General features: G+C 43.7%; 1 protein-coding gene across 19 annotated transcripts in view; it reads right to left on the bottom strand.

The window, feature by feature from the left end:
• Nucleotides 1-16,764, bottom strand: part of TENM2 (teneurin transmembrane protein 2) — a 1,969,530-nt gene that overhangs the window by 174,838 nt on the left and 1,777,928 nt on the right. For all 19 annotated transcript variants that reach the window (XM_040444168.1, XM_040444170.1, XM_040444289.1 and 16 more), the window contains 2 exons: nt 9,285-9,480; nt 2,330-2,431 (listed from right to left, as the gene is read on the bottom strand). In XM_040444168.1, coding sequence (XP_040300102.1) covers nt 2,330-2,431; nt 9,285-9,480 — 298 coding nt within the window. The remainder of the gene's footprint in view (nt 1-2,329; nt 2,432-9,284; nt 9,481-16,764) is intronic.

The following is a 16,764-nucleotide window of genomic DNA, read 5'->3' as shown; positions in this document are numbered from 1 at the left end:
AACTACTCTTAACAGCCGCTCAATATTTGTTTCACAACGATCAATTATATACCATGGCTAATGCACATTTGGAGTGTGCACCCAGCCACAGTGCAGGTGGTGAATGCAAAACTCACACCGAGAGTCCTTTTAAGCAGCTAAATGCACACGCCATTACAGATCCATAATGCAGAATGGACGCCCGTCTGCAAATGGATTTAAAGCGAGGAGTTCTTAAATGGCTGAGGTACTTAGGGCTGAAAGGCCAGTAACTGGATGTGCTGCCAGAGCACACATGGTTTTTAGGATTAATAATACATCGATGTGTGTCAGTGTTAATATACATTTACAGCTCATGGGCCATGCAGCGGAGGGCTCAGCCCATTTGCAGCCACATATGAAAGAACTGTTCTGTCCTTCCTTTCATTAATGTCTTCACTCCTAGGAAAATTAGATTACGCAAGAAAGGCCATTCAAGCAGTACTGAGGTTTTCCCTCCTTTCCAGCATTCACAAGGAAAAGCGTTCAGTGCAGTGAAGCCTTGTGTCATCCACCTTCCCCCATCACGGTGCCTCAGAACCTGGCCAAGCAAAGCACTCAAGGGTCCACGGTCTACTTGGTGATGTGCCCACATGCCACTTGGTAGAGTATGCTGAGGCTTCTTGCTCTGCTTCCCTTTTGTATCTGACAAGTTTACCAAAACTTTCACATTACTTAGTGATGGAGGATATGTCTGTAGGTGGTATCATTTAGGGATTGGTCTTGTGCATGTGCAACCAAATCCAGAACTTCAAGCACAAGGAAGTCCTCTTTGCTTATCACTCAGCACTCAGAAAGCTGGGAATCACAAATCTTTGGAATACTGTGAATGTTTGAAATGCAATTTCCCCCAGCAATTGTGGTGAGAATGGGGAAAAGGAGTGGCGCTGGTTAGCATTTACAGAGTAGCTTTATTAATAAGTGCCTCTCTCTCTGAGCATCAAGGCAGGATGATGGTCTTTTAATGAGGGGCACATAAAAATAATGAAAAGATTGTTTAAATATATAAATAATACAGTGTGATATACATCACTTAAAAATGGTAAACATAAACTCTTAGAGGGATCACAACATGTTCTGCTAAGAGCTTTGGGTGTGTTTGCCTCATACCATCCTCACAATGAACTTGTGAAGAAACTCTGCACTTTTCCAGAGGAGGAAACTGAGATTCAGAAATGTTAGATCACTTGCTCAAGGTCACAGAGACACTCAGTGGTGGGGCTGAGATTCAACTCAGAAATGTCTGACTCCTCAGCAAGGGTTCTGAACCTCTTCCTCATTGCTTTCCACACTGGGATATGACCTGCTGGTGGGTGAGGAATCGGCATAGCTGTTTTTTTTTTTCTTTAAAGTTTATTTATTTTGAGAGAGAGAGAGAGCCAGAGAGAGTGAGCAAAGGAGGGGCACAGAGAAAGGGTGAGAGAGAATCCTAAGCAGGTTGCACGCTAACAGTGTGGGGCTTGATCCCACAAAGTGTGAGATCATGACCTGAGCTGAAATCAAGAGTTGGATGCTGTGCCATCAAGTTGCCCCAATCAGTGTAGTGGGTTTTAAGTGGTGTTTTTAGAAGATGAAACAGAAAAGAAGCATGGAGTGAAGATAAGTGTAGTTTTGTAAAAGGTTAATTTACCTAGAATATATACATGTGTGTGTGAGTGCGCACAACATATCTGAAAAGGGCGAGAAGCTCTGCTTTCTCTTATGCTTGCCTTTGACAGAGACACTTGAAGGTTATGCTCAAGGTCTTTTGCAAGCTAGGTATGCAGCCCCTAAGTCCCCTGGTTTTGTGAGAGTCATTTTCTCTTATATTACCTTTCCCCCAAGAATCCCAGGGCCCCAGCAATTCTGTGCAAAGGAGTGTAGATAAATTAATAATACAATTTAAAACCGATTCCACCAAGATAAATAGCGCTTCCTAGATTAAGAGTGTAGCTGGCCAGAATGAATGAAATTTACTAACCCTGAGATGCTTAATCTTCCATTACATAGAAGTTAATGATTATAAGAAAGGAGTGATGGTAATTCACTTTTGCTTTTACAGGAAATCCAACCATCTAATTTTTAGCAAATCTTTCTTCTCAGCACACCTCGATGCCAAGGATAACCTCCCTGCTCTTCTAGGTAAATTGGCCAATTGTCATATATTAAAACCTGCTCCTTGCTAAAGGGTTAGGTCTTCTAGCATGCATGGGCTTACAAGTTGTCCCAGTGGAATTCTGGAGGGCGTGTGGGCTTCTTTGGTACCCCCTCGCCCCCTCAAAGAAGTCTATGTCTTGTTATCCAACCATAGCAGGGAAGGAGTGGTAAGTACCTTTAGCACAGTCTGCTCCTAGAAATCCTGGGAAGCAGTGACATAGCCCGGACACACATTCGCCATTCCCGTGGCAGTTACGTGGACAATCTTGCACTGAATCTGAAAAAGAGAGAAACTTAGCAACTACCCTTTCCTCTGCTTGCTGATGAAGCAATTTGGTAATCAGTTTTGAAGACCAGTGGTAGTGTCCTCAAGTGCCCACAGGGGACCGGTAGCGAGCATGAGTGAGTGAAGGGAATGGGAAATTAAAGGGATGAGGGCAATGTGGACAATGCATGGAAGTAACCACTGCTCTCTATCTGACTAACACCCAGGCAGGAATGCAGGGTTAGTATTGCTGCAACATCTGCTTTTGCAAAAGAAATGACTTATTTGGATTTAAAACCTGAAATTTCCCATGTCTGAATGTTGACAAGTTTAAAACATCATGAATGTTGTCCCCTTCCCTCCCTGTGCCCCCTACCTGCCCCCTGCCCTTTCAGGCTATCAATCTGAGATTTGGTATGACATGTGGGATATCAGCCTTTAGCCTCAGATAACGGGGAGGAGTCTCCAAATGACAGTGGTGGTTCCTGATCTCAGGTTTGTAGAGTAAAAAAATTCCTTGCTTTAAGGAAAGAAAAATCCAAATGTGTAAGACTGACCAATTTAGGCACTGTTTTGGATCCATTAAGTAGTAGGTTTTAGGTCATATGAAAGTCCTTTTATGCCTACCTTTTGCAGATCTTATTTTTCATGAAAATCAATTAGTTCCCATTTGTTCTAACCAGCATAGCCATCTTATTTCATGATTTACTTTTCTATGCATACTCTTAAGTCATAACTTCAAAGGGATCATTTTGGAACTTTTTCATGTTAACTTAGGTCTACACAGATGAAGACATACTCTTAAAATTATTATTATTATTATTATCAACCTCATTTTTTTTGCCTTAAATTAAAATAAACACTTAGACTTTCAGGTGCCAAATTACTAAGATGATGAAAAACACAAGCCATCATGGCCAGAATGTGACCTTTACCCAACCCTTGGGGAGTCAGGGTCACTGACCCGGTGGATGTTGCATGAAAGACTATCAAGTAAGACCATTCCTAATGGAGTAACCTGAGAGTGGTAAAGAAGGCTTTTCCTTTAAACCAAATTTTCCAGTTACTCCCACTCTGGACTGAAAAGTAAAATTGTGCATACTGCTTTCTTTCTAGTGTTTCCCTTCCTAGCCCTCTTCTTCCAGAACCAAGCTGTAGTTGGTTTCTGGCACTCTGAGGAGAACTCAATGAGTGTATTTGCTTTTATGAAATCAGGTAAAAGACTACAGACTCCATGAAGCCAATTTCTTGAATGTTTATCAATTAACGCTTCAGGTTAAAACTCCTTGAGGTTGGCTCTGTGGGTGGGCTGAGAAACATCCAAGTGGCTACTGATTTCCATTTATTCATCATACACGCATTCATTCAAGAAGCTTTAGGTTGAGTCATGAAATAGCCACTTCTGCAGGTCAAAAATCAGCAATTTCACATGGTTTCGGGAGACAATTCTCCATGTCTCTAATCCTCCATATGTGTTTCTGAAGGTCTTGTGAACTGACACACTGCCTTAGTTTTGGACTATCTTTTCAAGGTTGTCTGCACAGTGAACCATGTTGGAAGACAGATATAGTGTCTTTCTCCAGAGCAAAGGGCAGGTTTACTTACTGTCCAGTATAATAAAGATCATATTTCTCTCTAGAGCAAAGAACAGGCAGGCTCACTGCCCATTCTGAGAGACTCAGGTGTAATAAACTCAAGATTTCTTTTCTGTGATGCAACCTATTGCATGTGCGGGTATCATGGGACCCTGTTCATGTAGCCCTGTGGGAACTGGGGCTTGGAGGACCAGCACACATACTAATATCTGGATATTGCATTGTTCTGAGTGATAAAGGCCCTTGTCTCTGACCCAGGAGTTTCATGCCTTTTGATAATATCTATGAAATTGTGGCAAGCTAACATGTTAGCTTACAATTAGGGTGAGCTCTTAGACCTGTCATATTCTTGAAGTATGGTTCACTTTATTAACTAAACACCTATGCGAGGTACTGTAAAAGGCATTGGTGAATACAAGGGTAAATAAGACAGGGAAGGTCCCTGCCCTCATATAACTTTCACTGTCATGGAGAATACAGGTCACCCCCCCCCCAATATATCAACAAATAAAACAAGTAAAAGTTGTGATAAGTACTTTGAATAGAATAGGATACTTCGATAGGGAGTAGCAGGAGGAAGATACTCAGGGAGGAAGGCCAGAAAGGGCCTCTCCATTCCATGCAGGTGATATTTAAGGGTGAGCTGGGATAGGCAAGTGAAGAGCTAGTTACAAAGTATTTCATATAGTAGGAATAGCTTATGTAAAGGCCCTGAGATGGAAAATAGCAGAACTGATCCAATGTGGCTGGAGGGTAACAAAAAGGAAGGGAGTGCCATGAAATGAGTTTGGAGAAGTCCAGGCAGGGGGTCAGATCATATGGGGCCCTGTAGGTCATGCAGATAGTTGGATTCTTTTCTGTGACCCATGGGAACAAGCAGTTTTCAACATAGAAATAACATTGTCCACTTTGCATTTTAAGAAGTCACCCCTATAGTGAGGTAGAGATTGCTTCTCCCTCGACCAGCATCCAGGTCAGGGAATGGTTTGGTACAAACTGACACTGCTGAGGGGAACCTGGGTGGCTCAGTTGGTTGAGCCTCTGACTGTGGCTCAGGTCACGATCTCATAGTTCTTGGGTTCAAGCCCCATGTTGGATTGTGTGCTGACAGCTCAGAGCCTGGAGCCCTCAGATTCTGTGTCTCCCTCTCTCTCTCTCTGTCCCTTGCCTGCTTGTGCTTTCTCTCTCTCTCTCTCTCAAAAGCAAATAAACATTAAAAAAAACAAACCCTGATACTGCTGAGCTCAAAGCACCCTGTTTCCAAACCTACCAACTTTAGAGATAAGGCAGCAGAGGTCGAGGGAGCTCTTTGCCACCAGAGTCTCATGCAAAAGGATGGAGCTCTTTGCTGCGCTGGAGGACCTCTCTTGCTCTTTAGCTGAGGTATTTATCCTTAATGTCAGTTTACAAAATACCTAGCTCCTGGATATCTTCCTTCCCCACCTTCTCTCAATCAAGGAGGTTTTTATATCCATTTCTGTGTTCCTGTAATTCCCACAATCACCCTTTCATGTGTGTGTCTTCTCTCACCAGGCTCCATGAGGAACAGACCAGATGTGAATCATTCATTGAGGTATTCTCAATGTACACAGAAGGTCCTTGGTAAACAGTTGTCAAAGTGTGTGCACGCATGTGTGTGTGTGTGTGTAGGAGGGTAGGAGAATCCAATATAAGCAAAAGCTGTAATGATGAGTACTTTTCATTGCATTTTCTCAGCATTTCTACAGTTTTGGAGAGAAAAAGCAATCACATGGTGCTGTTGAAATATAAAAGGAGCCCACACTTTCAGTCCCCTTTTTGCAACATCGGATTAAATAGTACTGTTGTGATATTATCAGTTTTCCTTTCTGTCAGCTTGGTTTAAGTTTTCTTGAGGAACAATGGCAGGTGCTGAGAGGACGCCCAGGAAATGGGGTTTTTACATAGGCAGAGGGTGGCCTCTAGTAAATCTGCACCGCACTTTGAGTATACCACTGTGTTGTCCCCTGAGATGAAACTCATTTCTGAAAGCAGCTGCTTCTTTCCAAAACACATCAAAAGACTTCCCTGAGTCAAAGGTATATTTAGTGTGATCGCTGGTTGACACCCGTCTAACATTTTTCCTTCTGTTTCATATCGCAGGGGCTTTCGGCGCTCCTGGCTGCTCTTGACGGAGAACGTTCTGATAATAGGTATGTGTGGGAAAACCTCTGAACCAAATAAAACACTATTCTTTTCCCTGCATTTCAGGCCAATTACTATCATTGCTCTATCAAGATGTCTGCCCAATTATTAGGCCGATTACCTTTGACTTTCTGTTTGAGCTACAGTCCAGACAAGAGAAATCCTCTGGGGAGAACTGCTATTCTCATCTCTGACAGGGGAATGAGGGTAATGGCCTGGGGGAAGGGCATCTCACTACCACAACGTCTGTGTCTATATGGATAAAGGAGAGGGAAGGCAGAAGCCATTACTAGATAATCTGGCCCCCAGAAAATTTGCTGTGCAGTGGGAAAGGGACTTATGTGGCTAGAATCCAAAGCAATCCACTGGTTAAGAGCACAGGCTCTGGAATGTTTGGATGCTGACTCCACCCTGGATTAGGGTGTATGACCTTGGGCAAGTTGTTTAACTTTTCTCAGTGGTGGCTTCTCCACTAGAAGATAGAATACTGGAGGTACCTACCTCACATGACTACTCTATGGGTTGACTGGCCTAGTACTCCCAGAGGGCCTGATCCAGAGGTGAGTGCATTGTCAGCATTCCATAAATGTGTACTTGTTTTCGTTATTAGCCATTTCACTGAGTCCTTGTAGACACCAACTAAGCCAGCTGCTGTTTATGGCACGTGGTTTTATGTTTGTACTAAACCTTTTGAGTATAAATATAAGGTGACAAAAATATGTAATTTCTTATGTTCTCTCTTTTTTCTTCTGTGAGAGAGTGAGTGGGGAGAGGCAGAGAGAGACAGAGAGTGAGAGAGAATTGCAAGCAGGCTCCACACTGTCAGCTCAGAGCCCGATGCGGGGTTCAAACTCACGAACCATGAGATCATGAACCTGAGCCAAAGTCGGATGTTCAACCAACTAAGCCACCCAGGCATCCCTCTCATTATGTTCTTAAACTTAAGATTGCTTAAAAAAAATTAATGTTTATTTATTTTTTGAGAGAGAGACACACAAAACTAGCAGTGGGCGTGGGGGTGCAGAGAGAGAGGGAGACACAGAATCTGGAGCAGGCTCCAGGCTCTGAGCTGTCAGCACAGAGCACGACACAGGGCTTGAACTCACAAACCATGAGATCATGACCCGAGCTGAAGGTGGACGCTCAACCGACTGAGCCACCCGGGTGCCCCAAGATTTCTTTTAATCTCAACAACTCAAACTACATCTTTCCTCTCGTGAGCTGGTTTTTATCAAACTTTTTGCTTCTCTCTATCCCCCATTGGTATGTAATCTGATGCTGGAAATTTTCTGTCACTGAGGAAGACGTTTTCCAGTGGCTTCCATGATACAAAGTTTATAACATTAGTTTAGAGCAGGGGTTGGCAAACATTTTCTGTAAAGGGACAGAAAGTAAATATTTAGGTTTTGTTGGCCAAACTGTCTCTGTTGCAACTACTCAACTCTGTTGTTTTAGCTGCCAGAGACAATATGTCAACAGATGAACATGGCTGTGCTCCAGAAAAACTTTATTTATAAAAGCAGGCAGTGGGCCAGACTCAGTCCATGGGCTACAGTGTGTCAACCCCTGCTTTAGACCATTTGGCTAGTCCTGATAGGACCAATTTTTCCTTAGCAGAGGGAATAAGGTTTAGCTGTGATGCTATGGTCAATACCAAATCCTGATTTTATACAATTTGGAAGTTGTGGCTATGGATAACAAACTGCCACCTGCATTCTAGGTTGGCTTACATCGATCTTTCAAGAATCAAGGAACCCCTCAGAGAAATCCATGTGGCCAATAGAGAAGTTCTGAAAATGCAGTCACTAGAAAAAAAACAGCTGTACAAGATGGGCTCCTAGAAAACCATCAGCTCTCATTCAGTGACTACTAGCTCCATTGTAGACACGGTCCATATGTAAAGTCACATCATCCTTCCCTTCAACGACACAGTTATTACATTTTCACAAATGAAACTGAGGCTTTGGGAGGTAAGTGACTTTCCCAGTTAGGAGGTAGGAAAGAAAAGCTGGGATTTAATCCTCCATTACCAGGTCTTTCCTCACGACACTACCTTATCGAGGCTTCTCCAGTGAACCTCAGCATGCCCAACTAAACATGTTGGAGACAACATGCAGAAAGGCCCAGAAGGCCATGCCATTTCTACCATGTCTACATCCTGGGACCTGGAGAGATTCAGTTTTCTGAGCCTCAGTGTATTCCTCTGTGAAATGCGTCTAACACTGCCCCAATTCACAAATGTTCTACCCAGGATCCGTTATCTTCGTCAGGATAAAAACCTGATGACAAAATAGATAGAATGAAAATATCCGTGTCTTATTTAATTGTTAAAATCCTTCAGGTTTGCTTTAGAAAACTTTGTAAAATCTTCTCAAACTAATGACCCTTTCAGGGGTTTATAAGCACATATAAGAGGAAATTTTGAATAAAACCATAGCTTCTCCTGTGAAAGCTAAAAAACAAACAAACAAAAAACCCAAAAAAACAAAACAAAACAAAACAAAACAAACAAACAAAAAAAACAGGGCTAAAACATGCCAAAAGTGACAAGTGCTTAATTAAAGCATTTTGAGATTTACCTACGTGGGAACGAAGATATGATTTTTTCCCCTTATGTCTATATCCTTTTCTTGATTTATTTTTATGGCTTTTTAAAACTTTTTATTTTGGGCTTTTCTGGATTTTTAAGAGAAATTCTGAGCTGATGTGAATGGTCTGTATTTATTGGCTCCAGTGCATGTTTAGAGATTTATAGACTTTATGTTATTTGATTCTCACAAGAGCCCTATGGCATGGGTCCTAGTTCTATCTTACCATGAGGAAACTGAAGCTTGGAAAAGTCTAACAATTTGTGTAGGTTGTGTGGCCAGGACTTGAGCCAGTCTGTCTGATTCAAGCTATTTACCACAACTGGATCCTGTAGTCAGTCTTCCCATTTTAATCAGGGCTAGTTTTAGGTGAAAGATACTATGAGGTCTAACTAAGGGATTCTGGTTTGGTTTCTCATACAGTAGAAACTACATTGGAAGATGTGCCTTCTACAGAGAAACCCAGAACATTTCCGTTCTTCCCCTTGTGGCATATCACCTCAGAGACCCCACACCTACCTAAGACAACAGTGTTGAAGGAAACCATCTCTTTGTCTTTGCCATCATTGTAGAAGGCCAAGTGCCACAGGCCCACATCCAGGTACTGTACAAACACGGCTTCATTTTGAACAAGGGTCTGTATGCTCCGGCGTTCCCTGGGTGACTCAACCACACTCCACTTCTCCTTCCCATCCAGACGTTCCATGAAGTCATACTAGGGTAAGAAGAGAGAGTGCCATGTGTGAAAGAGGTTAAAGATCTGGTCTCATGACTAGTACCTTCCCCTCCCAGCCCATTAGTTAACTGAGGAATGTTTGAGCACATTTTACTATGAGCTCATCCAGTAAAAGAAGAGTCACAGAAGTTGTAATAATAAGCCACCATTTATTATGCTTATAATCATTGCTAATAATTTTATTTCTATAAGGCTACAATCCCTTTTCTGCAGTTTGAAATCCAAAAAGCTTTAAAGCCCAAACTTTGATCATTCTTTGTGTGTGTGTGTGTGTGTGTGTGTGTTTGTCTGTGTGTGTGTGTGTGTGTGTGTGTGTGTGTGTGAGAGAGAGAGAGAGAGAGAGAGAGAGAGAGAGAGAGAATTGGTCCAATCACTACTAGGTTATATAATATCTAGTATGTGCCAAGTATAACTTTTTTATAATTCTCCAAATTCTGGATTCCAAAAATCATTTGGCTCCCCAAGAATTTCAGATAAGGAAGTATAGACCTATGTTACCGACTACAACTTACTGATCATTTACCAAGGGAAGGTGGATTAGTTAAGAATGAGGGTTGTGTTCACTATATTGTATACCTGAAACTAATGTAACATTGTATGGAAAATATATTTTAATTAAAAAAAAAAAGAATGATGGTTGTGTAGCCAGACTATCTGTGTAGCCAGAATCAGGCATTAGCTTCACCCATCTGTGCCTCAGTTTCCCTATTTACAAAATTGAAAATAATAGTACCTATGTTATAGGTTGTTGTGAAGAATAATATTTAGAACAGTGCCTGGAGGAGAGCAAACACAAAATACATGTTAGCTAGCCAGCTATCATCATCATCATCATCATCATCATCATCATCATCATCACTGTCATCATTTCATTCAATTCTTGCAAAAATCCTAAAGATAAGTACTATTTGTATCTTATTTTACAGATAAGAAAACTGAGGCTCAGAGAAATCAAACAACTTGTCAAAATCACACAGCCACTAAGTGACCAAGTAAAAATTTAGACTTAGATCTCTCAGATAAACCAGCAATTAAATATTATACTGTTTCAGTGGAAACTGGGCTCATAATTAGAAGGGATCAATGAGAGATAAAGTAGTCAGTGAAGGCTACCAAGATGAGGAGAATGGGGAGCAAATGTAACCCAAGAAAGCCCTGTCCTAGAGAATGGTGAAATACTCTGGTGGGCAAGTTGGAGCCACTGATGATACCTGAGCAGTGACTGATGCAATGGAAGGAATGTTTTGAGGAATTCCTTTTGCAGGCAGGATACAAAATGTTCTAGAGGGGAGGATGAAAAGAACCAGGTCAGTTGGGAAATTATTGCAGAAATCCAAATATGACGTGACAAGGGTCTTGATTAGGACGGTCAATGAGAAGAAGAGACAACTTTGGAGGAAAGTTTTTAAGAAAGAAGGGATACTGTTCGACCATGGGCTGGACAGAGAGGATGAAGGAAAAGGAAGAGAGGACACTAATGTCTCTTACTTGACAAGAAAATCGATAAGACCCCTGTAGAAATGGTCTAATCTTGTGAACTCTTCAAAATCACAGCACAGAAAAGTCAGTTGCTCTGTGACTTCCAGAGAACATTCAAAAGTGTAGGTCCCTAGCAGATAAAAACCACCACTGTGGGATTAAGCTTTCTCTCACCACTTCCCCTCCATAAAAGGGATTTTATAGGTTACAGACATTTACTATAACCTCTTTCATGAAGTTCATAGAATTAAACTTCAGGAATCTATTAATGTGACTTCCCTATCATTAGGATTGCCAGTTTTTCCCAACCGAAACATTATCATTGAAAACAAAAGAGTTTGTAATTCTAAGCACAAAGACTTTACCATCGGACAAACCTGAGTTTGAATTCTGACTGCCTTTTGCTATTGTTTAAAGTTGATCAATCTGCTTTTAGACTCTTCATGGTTTGCACATTAGGGAATAATAATACTCAACTTTTGGGCATGTTTTATGGATGACATGACATAATGCTTAGGGCAGCATCTTGAAGGAGTAACAATTTTACTAAGTACCTCATGACTATGAGAAACTTAATGGCAAATTAGAATGATCAGAGAAGTACCTGGTTCCAGTTTTTCCATCTGGGGGCTGGAGATGGTCATTGCTTAGGAAGTGAAAATTTCCCCATCTCTGAGAAAACAAGTATTTGTATTTAGCTTTTCTCTACCCTGTATCCCATTGGTCACACCTGTCTTTATGGGATAAAATAAATGATTTGAGGTGATACAACAAACCAATGCTTCTTTCGGAGACCTCTGTAACCAAAGCATTTGTTCCTTAGCAACCTCGTAAATGTCCAACTACCCAGACCCATGTCTACAAATTGCTGTCAGCCAGAGTAATGAGTGTAACTTCCTTGGTGCTGAGGTGAGAAGGATATACTTCATTTGGGGCCCACGATATCACCCCCATGAGGAAAAGTTTGGGGAAGGTGATTACTTGTGTGGGGGGCCATTGCTCACGATTAATTTGGACATTAGTCATCTCTTGCTGAACTGGCTGGCTGGCCGGCCAAGAGCACTGAAATGGGTTAGGACCAGCAGCGGTTCTAGCTGTCCAACCAATCAGATTACTCTGGGAAAAGGTATGTGTCAGAGGAGAGAGAAGGCATCTATTTGGCTGGCTCCTCTGAGTCACTCCAAAGAAGCATGGAGGGCAGTTTTCATTTAAGGAAGAATCTGCAAGCCAGGGGCTGTCAAACAGGGTAGTGGGACATGTGGATGTGATACAATACAATGCCTGATGTGCTTCAATCCTGTACCCTCTATTGTGCTTTGCTTTTTTCAAAGCACTCCTCACACTCTACAATCATACAGCTTATTTTTATGTTTATTGTCAGTCTACTCAGGAGAATGTAAACCCCAGGAAGGTGGGAGGGGGAGGGGTTTTCCTGTCTGCTGGAGAGGTTAAGAGGACTTCTGAACTAGACTACCTAGGGTTAGAATCCTAGCACTGCCACTTACTTGCCATGACACTCACACAAGCTATTTAAATTCTCTGTGCCTCAGTCTCCTTATCTTTAAAATGGGGAAAATAATTGTGTCTATATCAGAACATCGTTGTTAAGGATTAAGTGAACCAATTCATGTCAAGCGCTTAGAACAGTACTTTGTGCATGGTACACATGCCCCAAGGCTTCAGTTATCATTATCATAGTTCACTGCTCCATCTCACTGATCTCAAGCAGAGTCTGATCAGTAAATATTAAATACAAAATTAATAAAATACTAAATTTGTAAATGAATTCCACTGAAAAGCAACAAAATTGGAATGTATTCAAGGTTTTGTCTCTAATAATAATCACTTGCACTCCCTAATGCACTGTATTGCAAGAAAGAGGACAGGATAGAGTTACAGACAGCACAGCTGAGTTGCGGACCACCTGGCCATGCAGGACATGCATGCAATGGGATGTTGTGGTGGTTGCACATTCCCATAGATCAAGATTTGAGAGTTGACTGTAGGAGGCCATGATGACATCCCGTTCCCAAATGTCAGCGGGGTGTTGTACAATGCCTGCTTTCCTTCTCAGGACTTCCCTTGTTCCTTCTCTTGTCTTCCCTTCCCACTTTGACACTGTTTCTTAGTGCCCACCGTGGTAGTGATTGCTGATCATTGTCTACATCGGGGCTCTCACTCTTTTTCAGCCTTCTTGCTGCCTGGTGGGGAGCACATGGTGGTTTTCCAGTCAATGGAATATAAGCTGTGGGATGAGCTCCACTTCCAGACCCTGCCATAAAACATCCTGTGCAACCTCCTACTTGCTCTCTCTTCACCCCTATCTGCCTCTGGAGGGTGCCAGAGCACCTTTACAGCCCAGGATGGTGGAGCCACATGCCAGGAATGGCCTGGATCTGAGCATGAGCCCTTGGAGGAAGGCTGAGGTCACGACATGAGCAAGCAATAAACACTTATTACACCAAGCCAATGAGTTGTTGAGGCTTCATTGTTACTTCAGCAGAACCTATCTTGACGTCATGCTTCTCTTTGTTCCCTGTTACTCCCCAAGGTCATGGTGGGTTCCTGCATATTTGCCATGGAGTCAAGCCCCAACCTATTTTGTGTGGGGTGTCTGTTTACCCCAGTTTGCCCAGGAGTGTCCTAATTGACACTTCTTGTTCCTCCTTTCACTACAGAAAGTGCTCCAGTCTGGAATACATAGTTACCCTACTCACAGGTGAACAGGCACTAAGCAGCATCACAGAGCACCATTTATCATTCCTGTAACTTTGGGAAGGTTGAAGGCTGGTAGCACAAAGTGGATCAATGCAACCAAATGCAGAGACTGCCTTCTAGGGTGGGGAATGCAGGATCTCAGTGAGAAGCTGGTTTGCAGGGAGGCCATCTAGTCTAGGAGAGCCTCTGCTCTCTCGGATTCCTAGACTGCAGGCTGGCCAGCTTGCTTGGCAGCCTGGCTGACACTAGAAGGAGGCCATTTTCCAAAGGCACAGGCGCTGGCCAGAGTCTCTTTTTCATGACCCAGCACTGTGGATTGATAACTTAGGCTTGGTACCAGGGACATCTGTCTCCTCTGTTCCAAGACCTCATCACGATCAGTCCTGGATATAGGGATGCTCAGGAGATCATGCTGTGCTTGGTTGACTAAGAGGTTGCTTTATAGCACATTCTATCTAATAGATTTGCAGAAGCCCTGGAAGAGATTAGGAGGCACATGACCAAATCCCGGTAGGGGGTGTACGTGTGCATGGGCTGGCTGTGGGAGGAAGCCTGTCTCCCAAGGCAGCTTGTCTCTCTCGACTTGGCAATAAAGCCACCCAGAGGGTGATAGCGCAACAGCCCAAATAAACACCCCCACCACCCCCAAGTTCTCTATTTTTCCTTGGCCTTGAAAAATAACCTATGTTGGCATTCAACGTGAGGGCTATGCCTTTGAGTCATCAGTCATACCAAAAGTGGCATGAAAATGCAACTTTTACGAGCGCTGGAGAGGCAAAAAAATAAACCACAGCAAATATTTGACTGATCCAATTATAAATCTCCCCTACTTCTTGGCAGAGACCAAGGAGGAATGGTAATTAAGATAACTTAGTGAGTTTGCAGGAGGAGATGCAGGAGAGAGAAAAGGAGGCAGGACCATCGAGCAGGGCCTGTCACTCTCCCAGAAGGGAGAGCATCCATAGGCAGGGAGTGCCGCCAAGAGATGCTTCTGGAAGCCACACCGATACGCACCTGCCAAGGAGGGCAAGGTTAAAGACAGACTCATTGCCCTTCAGGAAGATGTTATTACTGGGTCCAGGACCCGGAGTAGGGGGAAAATAACTTCATTGCCATTTGGAATGTCTGCTTGCTGAGGGTCGATGTGGACGGGAAAAGCAATAAATGTTGACATTTCCCACGGACGGCCTCCCTTGCTCCGTGCTGGCAGCGTCCCTGGCCTCTCAACGTCTGATGTTGATTCTACCTCAGATGGCAGGGCACGCTCAGCAGTTGGTAGGATGGCAGGGAAGCAGCGTGTGTGAGTGAGGGCTGCTTGAAGCCACATTACCACAGGGTCTCTGGTCGCATCCAGGGACGAGTGGTAGCAGTGGGTCACTCACAAGGGCCTGTTCATCTCCTGCCTCCAGCCAGGTCTGTGGCAAAGTGTGACCGGCTGATTCCTCATTCAAGCTCAGCACAAGTTCCTTTCTCTCCTTCAAAGAGGCTGAGTGCTGAGGGGAGTGTGGAAGGATGACAGCAGCAGGGCCCTGCTCCAGTGGGGGCTGGCTTCCCTTTGCGTGGCCCTGCCCGTCTTGGTTAGGATGCCATTGCACTTCCCACTTCCAGTGTCCAAGTCACTGAACCAGATGCCGCTAGGCCCAGATGTATGCACTGCTGGGGCCGCTCGTCCACCTTCTATGAGAAAGAACCCCTAGATTTTGCAGGGACACAGCACCTGGATTTGCTGACCATAACAATGCTCTGTGCAATACTCCACAGGTAAGGATCAAGCAGACTAAAGATAGAGAGGATCCAAGCACAGAGTACGGGAGGGCGCACCTACGTGGGTGGAATCCCTGATTCTTCTATCACATGTCTTCCTGCAGCAGTGGGAAAAGTAACCATCAAAAATAAGATCTATCATCTGGGCACTTGCTATGTGCCAGGCATGATGGCAAGTGCTGACATATGTTATCTCATTTCATCCTCCCAGAAACCTTATTTGTATCCCCACTTCTCAGGAGAGAGTAATGGCTGTGACAGGAGTAAAGTAACATACCCAGCGCCACTGACAGTAGCTGGTGGCCAAGCACAGACCTGAACTTGGATTTGCATGGGTCTTAACAACTACGGGAGGTCACTTCAAGTTTTCCAAGAACTTGGCCTCCAGCATATCTGGTCGCGGGCCTGCTGTGTAAGTCTGCTAAAGATGCTGCTGATCAGAGAAGGGACTGGAAGGCAGAGCCCAGCAGTGCTAGGGCCAGACTTGCAAGCAGGTTGAGGACAGGGGATGCCCCACTGGAGTAGATGATAAAGGGAGATAAAGGGTGTCAGAAAAGGTAGGGATGGCTTTGCTGGGTGTCGGCCATCCCTGGTCTATAACCTCCCTTTGCCTACCTCCCAACTTCTTTGTCCCTCTAGTCCAGCCATACTGTTCTCTGTGTCTGGAACATGCCAAACTCATCCCAGACTCAGGGCGCTTGGCAGGAGCTGTTCCCTCTGCCTGGCCTACTCTTCCTCCTGATCTCACACCTGCCTGCTTGTCAGCCCTCTGCCTCAGCACGGAAACTTCAGCTCGGGGGCCCCCAACCCCCATCCCAAATGCCTCTACCACCACTTCTTTCTATCCTCAGCAAAGATGCATCTCTCTTTGAAAAACCACAACTCATTATCTTTTAATTTATAGTCCATCTTGTTCTTCTTGGATACAAGCCTCTGAAGAGTGGGAGACTTGTCTGTTTGACTCACCAGAGCATCCCCAGTGCCTAGAGCAGTGCCTGGCACATGGTTGTTACTCGGTAAAGGTCTTGTGTGATTCAATGACAAACATTTAGTCTCAAAGGAAACGGTGTGGGAGTGAAGTCTATACCAGCGCAGTGGAGTTTTGGTGATAGGACCACTGAGAAGATGTAATGTCTGCAGGAAAGGTTTTAGGAAATTTTAGTCAACATTCTGCAGTTTTCTTGTATTTTTATTTGCTAACTGTTCAGATGACACCATAAGGGAACATTTAATGAGGCCAGGCACTGTTCTAAGTGATTCAAATGTACTACCTTATTTGATGCTTACAGTAGCCCTACTGAA

Source organism: Herpailurus yagouaroundi, unplaced genomic scaffold, assembly GCF_014898765.1.
Source record: "Herpailurus yagouaroundi ecotype Mexico unplaced genomic scaffold, PumYag 29, whole genome shotgun sequence".
Classification (NCBI taxonomy): Eukaryota; Metazoa; Chordata; class Mammalia; order Carnivora; family Felidae; genus Herpailurus; species Herpailurus yagouaroundi.
Note: the sequence above shows the minus strand (reverse complement) of the source record. Positions and strands in the feature narration are given on the sequence as shown.